Source organism: Schistocerca americana, chromosome 3 (assembly GCF_021461395.2).
Source record: "Schistocerca americana isolate TAMUIC-IGC-003095 chromosome 3, iqSchAmer2.1, whole genome shotgun sequence".
Lineage (NCBI taxonomy): Eukaryota > Metazoa > Arthropoda > Insecta > Orthoptera > Acrididae > Schistocerca > Schistocerca americana.
In genome coordinates this window covers 359,941,945-359,954,226 of record NC_060121.1, presented here as the reverse complement: position 1 = coordinate 359,954,226, position 12,282 = coordinate 359,941,945, and the positions used below count along the sequence as shown (strand labels likewise).

Below are 12,282 nucleotides of genomic sequence, written 5' to 3'. Positions count from 1 at the left end.
CACAAATTATGGAAGAATAAGACGATTCCAAATTTATATCAAAATTTCTTAATACTACTTTTCGATCTCGTGCTTGAGAATCTGGTGCATATGAATGAAATGTGAAACTAAGAGTATTTCCTAACATAAAGCTTTTCGTGAATTATATTCTGTCGTGTTATAACAATGACCATTTGTGCCAAAACAGTCTTGTTTATTTGGTGTGTGTTACAAAATTGCTGCAATATTAGAAAGGCCTATTTTGTTTTATCTAGCAGACAGTGACAAAATAGACGTAATCAGATCGAGAAACACCAGTCTTTGGTATTATTTGTATTAACAGCTTTTTCGGTATTAGATAGCAACATTTCGATTTTTCATGTAGCAAAACGTTTGACGAACTTTGATGAGGTAATAGATTCTTTCCCAAAAAGGAAAGCACACATGTAAAGCTGTTGCAAGATTAGAGAGAAAAATTTCTAGGAGCTAAGGATTGAAGAAATGTGTACTTCCTTGCTTGTCTCTTGTCTTCATTGGTTTCAAACTGGCCGGCTTGGAGCAGGAGAGGCACCACTGGACACTTCAATTTCCATTGTCCTGAATATAGTTTGATGGCATCCATTACAAAATTACACGTTTCAGTTCCACAGAGCGAAAAGCAATGACGTGCGATATAGGACTGCTGTATGAGGAGGCGTGGCACTGCACTTTCGCACACTTGAGAACAAATAACATGTCTTACATGTCCTCGAACACATATGTTTTATGTTTGACTTCTCAGAAAGATATGCGCTACATGATGAAAATATTTTTGAAAATTAATTTTTTTTAGTATTGACCCAGTTAGCAAGTATCGTAGATCGGGCAGATGCACAGAGCTGTCTGAGTTACAGTGGGTAGTCACCACATTAGTGGTTTTGCTGTTTCCCCTTCGTTTACTCTCATGTCAAATGAAAACGAAACAGGTATCTGTGGCCGGGAGCTATCAACTGAATTTTGAAAAGCTTAATATCAGGTCAAGGGCTACTTAATTAGGAATGTGGACATACGAATGTGCATTTTAAGTATGCACTTTAAATGTGCACATTTTAGTATGGTTCACAAAATGCCTATCCTCTGATGTCTTGTTTCTTTTATTACACAATGTATGATCTTTCAGTGTTTTACACTACATACATATGGGGTTCCTACTATATGGTAGCTGCGCAAGCGTGGTGTGGCCTGTTATCTGTGCTCTCTGGCAACTGCTGAAACAAACCTCTTTCTAACAGGTCGTGGGAAAATATTGCGAATGGTAGTTTGAAAAGCGATACTTTCAAAGTAAATGTTACTTTCAAAGTAAATATCCTTTTTCGTAAGTTGAACTATGTGCGAGAATGTACCATGTATTTCATAAATCACAGAGGGTTTGACTCTCATTTAAAAATCAACTCTTTGATTATGAGCCATTTAGAAGAATTTCGAACCCTGAAGATCAGACATTTATGTCATTATTAAAAATTTTACTGACACATTTGTGTGAGATATCTTAAAGTGTAACACACGCAGAGAAGATCAATATTATATGTGAAAGCTTAGCTTCTTTTGGCACTTCTTCACCTTAGAGGCCAATATTATATGCGAAAGCTTTGCTTTTCTTGTAGCTACGCTATGTATATTAATTTAAAGTATTAACTTTCCCTGTTTGTATGTTCGTGCTACTTAACAGTGATGTTTCTGTTGGCTGACTAAATCACGTGTCCTATGCTCTGAATATCTGCTGTCATCGGCTTGCGAGATCACATGACATGAGCTATGACTGGCTTACAAAAGCACATTGCATTCTCCATTTCAACATGCGGTGTCTGGTGAAATTCCAGTGTATACTTTCATAATACAAAAATACGCAATGTACATGTTGCTGCACATCAAAGGTATTTGTATTTCCAAAACACCCCCCCCTCCCCCCCCTGAGTTTCGTATCCTAAAGTGCCGGGAAATTCTACACCCGTGTATAAAACCATAACCATTCAAAGGACTGATAAGTTTTGCAGTTCCGAGAGAAAATATACTGTCACTTAACACGGGAAAAGTGTTTTTTCACCTGGGAGAAAGCGTATTTTTAACTGGGAAATCCGGGAACTTTTTTCCTTGTCCGCGTGTACACCCTGTAATTTGGGTAGAATATATTTAAACCATTTTGGGAACAATCCACCATTAATATTTCCATGATAATCTCTCGTCTTTGTTCGTTCAAAAATCAATTATCCACCTTCCACAAAACCATCTGCAACAAAAGGTTGTCTTCTATCAGTCACTGTTTTATAAGTTCACACTTTCTGTGTAAGATGTCCTGCATTATCTCAGGTTTTGTTCTCGCATTCGAACTGTTGAATCTGCCGGAGATACTACGTTCTCCACAAAGCAATATTCTCAATCTGTAATCATGCCATTTCATTTCCTGCTTTCAGAATGAAAAGAAATATCTTTTATCACTTTATAAAACATCATTATTTTAAAAGTAGGCAAGTTGTAGTCATTATTTATCACTTGAAATGCCTTGTTTACTATAGGCACTTTGTTCCTGAAGAAAAATGTGTGAATCTCTGACCACGTAGCATTTTTAATGAAACCATCGCTATTTCCTAAAACACATAACCGGCATTTTCCTGTCTTTAACTGTAGTTGACAGCTTACACACATCGCGTCTTTCTTTTCATACTCACTCTACACTTGTCACATAAACACTGGTAAACTCTGATGTCAGTGCTGCAAGTTTCTTTATCAGTAATGATGGATGTTTTCCTGAAAACATCTCAAAACCACTGAGAACTATCACTTTTTCACCACTTTTAAACAGTGTACCTCTTCTATGTTTCACAAAGGAACACTACACAGTTTCAGCCATTTTTCACCTTACGCTTGGGAAACATGAACAAGCGAGAAACACCACAATGACTGTCCGCATGATTCTTGAAAAATGGTTTGGGAGGGGGAGAGGTTCTTCCGACCCTCCTACCTTCCAGATCATTCTTCAGAATGATAGGTATAACTCAATGCTCCAGTACAAGATCACCACCACTCAGAAACTGAGGAATGGTGAGCAGTGTGTTGCCACGTACAAAGGTTGATTTTCCTCCGCACACTCGATTTATTGTCAAATGTGCAACACTTTACGTCGTTTTCATAGACATAAAAAGAAGGAAATTAACTTACAGTGGAATTGAATCCATCATCTTGCATATACAAGTCAGTTGCTATATCCACTACACAAGAACAGCAGCAACGACGTTGTAGATTTGGTGATATTTTTATAGTGGTACAATACCATGTTCCTCAAATTAAGAAGAAAGCGAAATCTTACATGTTTTGGTGTTTCATATTTGAAGAAGAAATTGAGAGAATAAGTACAAAACAAGCCGACATGTACCAATCAGAAAGTCATAATGTTGTGCACAGACTTGTTCAGTGAAAGTGGCCGTCCACTGTGATTTGAAATAAGAAATACATGGCATAAGCCTACTGTTGTCTGTTAATGCATTAGATTGCCTGGAAGTTTCAATAGCGGTAGTGTAACACACAATATCTAATACATAATTAGGGTCTATTTCCAATAGCACACCACCACCCATAAATGAGTGTTATGAATCCTTTCCATTCACCACACATTTATTTGTTTACATCAGGATAATAATCACAATTGAGTATACCAATAGCAACAAACTCTCTCTCTCTCTCTCTCTCTCTCTCTCTCTCTCTCTCTCTCTCATACGCACAAAAACCATATAGGCACCCAAATGCAAACTCTCATGGCCATGACAAGGCCACTTACTGATGCTTGATTATTAAAAGCAATTACATGAGCTGTAGGTAGCTGGGGTAGCAGGAAAGAGGCAGGTCTTTGGACAGAATACTCTGCGGCTGCACAACAAGACAAAAGGAGTACAGAGGTTAAGAGCAAATACAGGTGTAGGAAGAGGGCGGGGAAGGGGGTTGATAAGCTGCTATTACTGTACAGCATTGTACGTGGATGTGACAATTAACCAACCATTGACTTGCATGAATGGCCATTGTCTTACTGTGGCAAACCAAAAAATTGACCATGTAGTATTTGAACATGCTGCCCGCCGCAGCGAAAATGACTTCAACAGCCGTTTCACAATGTGGGCTGTTCGTATACTCCTTTCAAGCAAAGTTTTTCTGAACCACACAGAAGGGAATGTCACTTAACACATCCTGTGCTCTCACAATCCCCGTGGCTGAAATCTCCGCAAACCTATTCCCACTGCCACGCTGTGTCTTTCCCCTTCTGTCTTCAGTCAACACCAGTCCTTGGCCACCCACATCATGCACTATTGTCTCCCATCACAATTAACTCACTCCCCTCCGTCCCATGTGGATATCCCCCCCCCCTTCATTTTCAACCCCCCTCCCTTTCTCCCTCTTCATATTTGACCTCCCCCCCCCCCCCCCCCCCAACTTTTTTCTTGTTTAATTTACCCCTCTCCCCCTTTTCCTACATCTCTTTTTGCAGTACCCTCTGTACTCCTTTTGTCTTCCTGTGTGGCCACAGAGTCTCCTGCTCCTGCTGCTGCTGCTGCTGCTAGAGAAAGAGCTACTGCTCAAAAGCTAGTGTGAATGCTGTTTCCTGTGCTCCACACATCGATCAGCTGTAGGCGAAAGGTTGCATTTCCTGTATTTTGCATATTGCTCCATCCTGAAATTTCCTTTATTGTTCTGTGTTGATTAAGTTTCTTTGCCACAGCTAAAATAACTTCAGAATCATCACTGAAAGTCCTGTGTGCTCTGTGAAGTGAAGTGCATGCTGCAGATTGATCCGGCTCAGTGATACTCTTGGCTGTTGCATCATGTAGCCCATTTTCCCTTGGTGTACTACGCATCATTCTACCACCTTGTTCTTACATACACACCACTATAGTAGCTTACATGGGATTTGTCCAATACAGTCTATGGTGGTTAACATGATAGTATATCAAGACAGGGAACAAAGATGTGACTGCTTTTCATGATAAATTGGTTGTTTTTCCTTGTCTGGTATTGGATCCTGTGTGATGGATTTGATTTATCTATGATGATCCTAGTGTGGTTTCTATATTTTTCTTGTCTACTACTGTGTTTATGTTTTTAAGGAACCAATTGACATTTTTCTCCTCACTAGCATATGTGGTAGCTTCTGTTCCTTGCTCCTCATTTGTTTTTTCTTGCTACTGTTTTTTGAGGATAGAGGTGGGTGGGTGAAATTGAACTGATAAAAAAAAATGTTACTATTTGTGGCAGTGTGCAATAATTGAAATATAGTCAGAATACAGCTTAGGATTGAAATTGCATTGGGAAAATACTTCTATCTAGATGTTGGCACTAATACATCCAGCTAAGTGCCCCTTCAGTGGAAAAAACTGAATATTCCAAACATGTTGAAACTGTTATCAGCGCTCTGTCCTCACTGCTTATGTCAGTAGTTTTTGTGTGCTGAATGACCTTTTTTTACTACATCAAAAGTTTCTTTTGAACAAAAATTTTTCTAATAAAACAATATTTTACAGGTCCTAAATGAGGCAGTTGGTGCCCTAATGTGGCACACAATAATATTAACAAAAGAAGACCTGGAAAAATTTAAAACACTAAGAATCATTGTGCGAATTGGAAGTGGAGTTGACAACATTGATGTCAAGGTAAACAGACATACTTACATTTATTATTTTCTTCGTGATGGTTTCAATGTTTCCATACCAGAACAACAAGGTTCATGCACCATCTAGAATTGGCCTATTGTTTGATGTTTTAAACTCTGTTGTTGGTCTAAAACATTTGTAGCTCATCAGCAGGTGCAAACAATTAGTTGTTACTTTCAAACTGTTCAGTCTTTCACACACGTTCAAAACCATTTCTAACTAATATGGCCAATTTCTCATAAAATGAAAACTGCTAATTGTAATTTGAAAATTTATCACCTCACAGGCAGCTGGGGAGCTAGGTATAGCTGTGTGCAATGTCCCGGGATATGGTGTAGAAGAAGTGGCAGATACCACACTTTGCCTCATCCTGAACCTATATAGACGTACGTATTGGCTTGCCAATATGGTGCGTGAAGGAAAAAAATTCACTGGTCCGGAACAAGTTAGGGAAGCAGCCCAAGGATGTGCAAGAATACGAGGGGACACGCTTGGCATTGTTGGTCTCGGTACGTATCAATGACCATTTGTCACTATTTTTTGCTACAAAGGCAACTAAAAAATATGCATGCAAATACCATTAATAAGTACTTTATTTGTGTGGCTCATTTGCTTGGAGCAGTGCACACAGTTTTTACCAAGTATAAGACAATCCTGTAAATAAGACTATACCCCCCCCCCCCCCCCCCCTCCCCCCAATAAAAGAGGCGCTTTTAGAAAACTTTATTTTTAATATGTTCTGGCAAATTAAAATTACAAACTTTTCCATTTATATAAAGTATATCCTCAAAAAATTAACATTAGACATATTATGAACTTAACACCATTTATTGTCTACATTTTGACAATACAAAGATACATAAAATAACCGAAAAGAAAGGTTGGTGCTAATTTTTAGTTTAAGTTCCTCCTTTGCGTATTGCATATGCTGGTCTGTAGTATTACTATTTTCAGGCATCATTACATCTGAAATCATTATTTGGGCTGATAGTTTCACCTGATAAGTGAAAGGCAAGAAAAGAGGTGTGTGTTCCTATATATGAGAAGCAGTGATATTTATAGTCTTGCTAGTCACAAGTATTAGGCTCTTACTTCAGAGCACATCACGATTTACAGGGTGATGGTTGGTAGGGGGGTCACACCTTTTAGAACAACTACTGAAATTGCTCTGAATGAAAAATGCAGCAATGAAAATTACTACCTCAGTTGTCAAAATGTTCCACTGTTTCTATCAAAAATGTTGTGATGTCAGGGATTGTGATTACAGCGGGTGTATACACCCCAGGAAAAACCCGGGAAATTTTTCATCTGGGAAAAACCTGGGAATTTTTCAGAATTCCAGAAATTTTTCATTGTTTTAGTTTTCAGTTAAATTTTTGTAATTTTGACTGGTAAGAACTGATACTCTAACAAAGAGTATTACTGTATCCCGCTACTGCAGAATAATACGGCAGCAGTAAAACATAAACAAGAGAGAGGAAAAAAATAAAACTGTAGTGGCAAAAGAAGTGCACCATTTACAATTACAAAACACTGTGCACACACAAGTATCTTCCAACAACAAAATATGTCTAAGGCATTAGGACGAATGCTGTCCAATGCTGCATAACAATAAACTGCTTTCTACGAGTGACGTCAGTTGCCAACCGGTATCATGTGCGTGCGCAGTTGAGTCGTGTGTGAACAGTATCTTCTCCCGCTTCTGGCTACTTGAAGTGTAGCTGTTCGCTGTATAGGCAGTAGCAGCAAGCAGCCAGATGCTAACAAGAAAAATTCTTCTTCTGGCGCGCCCTAGCTGCCAGATTCACACATGCGCAGAGTTGTAGCAGGGAGACGGGTAGTCCCCACTGATCTGTTTATTTTTAGTGATTTTGCTGTTTCCTCTTCGTTTACAGCTATCATGCAAATAAAAACAAAACAGATTTCTGTGGCCAAGAGCTATCAAGTGAATTAAAATACGTTCTCATAATTAAGGAAGGCAAAAATATATACTAGTTTGTTTTATAATTTTTATTTCCACTTTTTAGCGGTCAAGCATTAATAAATAGCCTTGCAGAAAAATGAAGCTATTTTTGTCTGTTTGCTAAAGGAATTTGGCTTTCATTAATCTTTCAAATCTTAAATGGAAACGCCCATTTTTTATTGCAGATTCGGATTCTCCATAAAAAAGTAATCAAGTTTTCTCTGAAACATTTTTTTAAACTATTGACAGGTGGCACTGAAATCGAGAGAAAAGTAAAATTGGGGAAGAACTTTGATTTATTTAGAACTATCCAAGACAGACGCATCAAATCGATAAAAGATGTGCACCAATTCTTTTGTATAAAATGTACTGTATGGTACTTTCAGAGTTACCGAGGAAAGACGACATGGACGTAGTAGAATGATGTTCCCGTGGGGTGCTTCCTTAGTGTGAACCCCTTTGCCTCTCGAAATTTGGGGTGCTTAATCAATCAAATTAGCCATGAACAAATTATGACCATTTGCTTCAATGCATAAAGTCAATCTATGCAGTGCGAAGAGGTTAGAGTATTTTCTAACCTCCATCATTGTGTGTCGTGGAGCTTTCCCTCTCAACGCCTTTCGCCTGCCCAGCTAGTGCAACAGTGGCCAGTCGCCTTGTGTGGTGGACAAACAATAGTCAGCTGTGGCACTCACCCGTCTCACACAATGTTAAATTAAAATAAATGTCCTTGTGAAACGAAGAATTAAATAACAGCCCATTAAAACAAATCATAGTGATGTTTGACATTGCCTGCGATTGCACCAATGGCAGGAGTACAAACACCAGTGTCAGGATTTTGTGACAATGCACAACCTTTACAAATCCTTCAAAATTAATCTTCATATTACCTGAATTTATATTTGTAAGGTGGCACCTATATTAATCTATTGCACATCATCAAAATATTGGATCTCAGCAGTAATAGTTCAATCTGCGAATGTAAGGTGATCCCGTATTTTTTAAATGACGAATTTGGGGGAAAACCTAATCTTATAATCGGGTAAATACTGTAGTTTGTGCACATGCTGTCAGTAAGTACAGTTCAGTGGATTAATTTCCCGCATGTGAACTTTGAAATCTGTGCACGAGTTACTGTGAGTGCAAGTCCACGTGTGTCATCATGATAAAGTATCCAGCTCTCAGATACAAGGCCAAAAAAGTGAAGACTAACTCTCGAAATAATACTTTATTCATTAATCAGTAGGACGATTATTCCCAGAGGCCCCCAGTCAAGTGACTGTTCGTTCGCTATGTTCAGTTCCGACCTTGACCACCTCAGAAATGGCAACATACTCGAAAGGAACAGCCAAATATTTGTGCAATGAGAATATAAATTTCACAGCTGTGCGATGATGATGATGATGATGATGATGATGATGATGATGATGATGATGATATTACAAATAGTACCGTATTTACTCAAATCTAAGCGGCACTTTTTTCCTATTTTTGTAATCCAAAAACCACCTGTGGCTTATAATTGAATGCAAAGTAAGCGGAAGTTATGAAAAATGTTGGTAGGTGCCGCTACAACTAACTTCTGTCATCGAATATATGTAGCGCTACACAGCCACTGGCACCAAAATCTCTGCGTCAGTAAATAAATTAAAAGAAAAGGTAGAAGACTGTAAACATTATGCCATGTATTCTTTTGTGTCTGCTGCTATCTTGTTTAAATCCTGTCTGCCTAATAAACTACGAAACTAGAGTGAGACAACAGCAAACGCGGAAGAATACACATATCATGGCATGTTTATATTGGTATTATTCTTATGCTGAATGGTGATACAGTCAGAAATGAAGCACAGCAACTGACTAGATTTTTAAATCTTAGATTAATCTAATTTCTGTGCAAAATGTAATGTACTAAAGAGGCATTTGCAAAGATTTTCAAACGGAGAAAAATTTTTGCTAAACTCTCGTTCAGAACATCTTCTATCGTATGCAGTCTATTATTTGGTTCTTGTTGATCATTATCAAAGAAAGCTGCAGTGTAAGTAACAACAAATAGCAGTCTCATGCCATTGTTTCACTTACGAGACAATTTCTCTCTCGTTTTTTATTGTAAGCCGCTTTTGCGCGCCCAAAACCAAGCCATGCTGCGAGCGGCGGCTAAACACTCATTATCAGAATGCGACAAACAATGGATGACACAGTACAGTAATGAATTTTCAGCTTAGAGCGATGTAAAGACCTATAACAAAGATAACGGCACTTATGGCATCAAAGCAAAATAAGCAATAGATTCAAACCAGACGAAGCACGTGAAAAAGGAAGGGTACTCGTATAAATACGGACGGAGCGCCTGACACACAGCAATGGCTACTTCGTAAAGCTTAACTGTTAAGCTTAAGACTCGCACCAAACTACTGTAGCTGTATCTTCATCCATTCGACCTCAATTGTGTCTCATGTTACAACGGGTCAAATTTGTTTCGATTTGGAGGTGCAGTCTAAAACTTTTCTCTCCCATTGAATTTTGAGTCTCAAATTTCAGGTGCGGCTTAGACTCAGGAAAATTTTTTTTCACTTCATTTCGAGTCTCATTTTTCAGGTGCGGCTTTGATTCGAGTAAATACGGTAAGCAAAAAGGTAGAAAAGAGGTCAGTCCAAAAACTTTTTGTTCTTCTTGTTTATTTTATTTCTCATAGTATTGTCAAAATGTAGAAAGTCAATAAATGCCATAGTTCAGAGTAAATATATTGCTAACTTTTTGGCGGATACTTTGTCAGTAAAACAGAGTGAAATTTTGATTAGTCAGAATAAGTTACAAATAAGTTTTCTCTAGGAACCCCTTAGAAAAAGGTCGTTGTCTTATATTCAGGGCGGTCTTATATTCAGGGCGGTCTTATATTCAGGGCGGTCTTATATTCAGGGCGGTCTTATATTCAGGGCGGTCTTATATTCAGGGCGGTCTTATATTCAGGGCGGTCTTATATTCAGGGCGGTCTTATATTCAGGGCGGTCTTATATTCAGGGCGGTCTTATATTCAGGGCGGTCTTATATTCAGGGCGGTCTTATATTCAGGGCGGTCTTATATTCAGGGCGGTCTTATATTCAGGGCGGTCTTATATTCAGGGCGGTCTTATATTCAGGGCGGTCTTACACTCTGGTCAATATGATACATGGAAAAGGTTGATTTGAACACCAAAACGCTTTATTAGGAATGGTTCTATAGGAATGGTTCTATTGGAGAGTAGTTACATGACCAGTCGTGAATGGCTGTTAATTTTTTTGTGTTGTAAGGCGTATCTTCTGGCATTTACCAAGCACATGTGTCTTCTTTGATCATTGCTTCATTATGGATAATGGAGGTGAAAACAGCAAAAAGCTATTTTGCTAAATGTTATGACACCATTGTTACATCTTTAGTAGGACCGAAGAGGCATGAAGCTACAGTGCTCTGTCATTGGACAAAAATATTGAGCAGTGTGGTATGTTATTTCATATGTCTCACCCATATCAGGATCCAAATAACAAAGAGTGTGACAGTTAAATATGGAAGGGGCACTTTTCTCAGCTATGCACTACCTGCATGCACAATATGGCTGTGTCAGTAACAGGTGTGCAATTCAGTACAAAATCCAGTCACAGATTTTCATTTAACATGCAGTACAGGAGTGGATTTATCATTGTGTGAAGAATAAGAAGAAAGGGGGAGGGCAATCCAACAAAAATAGATAACAACAGTTACATTAAAGACCAAAGTGCTCAGTAACTGAATGTTACACTTCCCAGTAGCAGAATGATTAATTATCAACAAATGGCAAAATAAAGCTCACATATTTTTATTCCATCCTGGACCTTTAATTGTTCATATATATCCCATAGTTCTCTGAAATAAAGATCGAACGTTCTGAAAGTTTCTTCTTATAACAAAAGACCTGGCAAAACATTCTTCTTGACATGTTTTGTCTCTTGTGTGGCAAAAGGTCTATTAAACAGCCCACAAGATTTCACAGTATGTGTTTTAGTATATGTAACAATAACAATCACTAATTCATCATCATCAAAGTAAAGAAAGAATGGTTCTGTTGGAGTTTCCACTACTTCTGCTATCTGCAAATAACCTCTTAGTTTTTCTCTTCAGTTTTATCTGCTCCTTAATTGGACAACCATCATCGGTAATATATATACTCCAAGATTTGTCACTTACAGGCAGTTAAATTGGAATTGGTATCTCTTGCACTTGCGCCAGTGTTACTGTCTCCATCTTCTAAAGTTTTATCTGACAGACTGTTCATCATTATCTCATAGCAGATCTATCATAATGAGCTGGGCAGTTAAAAACTTGAACATTGTCTCATGGCACATGAGAGAGAACACTTGTCTATATGTACAAGGAAGGCATACTAAAACACAATTGGTTAGGACAGTGATAGTGGCAAATTTACTTGTTTACCTGTGTGTTCTAAATGGCTAGTCTACATCATTCCTAGTCGAGGGTTGCCTGTCTAAAGGCTCCCGAGGGCAAAATCTATTCATTAAGGGCTATAAGTGTATGTTAAAGGTTTAACATTGTAAGAGAAGTATTACAGTTAGAAGTGTGTGTGTGTGTGTGTGTGTGTGTGTGTGTGTGTGTGTGTGTGTGTGTTTCATAAAAGTCTTCTCCCCTATACCCCCACA

The 12,282-nt window shown here is 38.3% G+C and overlaps 1 protein-coding gene across 5 annotated transcripts in view; it reads left to right on the top strand.

The window, feature by feature from the left end:
- Window positions 1-12,282, top strand: part of LOC124605404 (C-terminal-binding protein) — a 191,474-nt gene that overhangs the window by 113,548 nt on the left and 65,644 nt on the right. For all 5 annotated transcript variants that reach the window (XM_047137053.1, XM_047137049.1, XM_047137050.1 and 2 more), the window contains exons 3-4: window positions 5,523-5,651; window positions 5,938-6,160. In XM_047137053.1, the coding sequence (XP_046993009.1) occupies window positions 5,523-5,651; window positions 5,938-6,160 (352 nt within the window). The remainder of the gene's footprint in view (window positions 1-5,522; window positions 5,652-5,937; window positions 6,161-12,282) is intronic.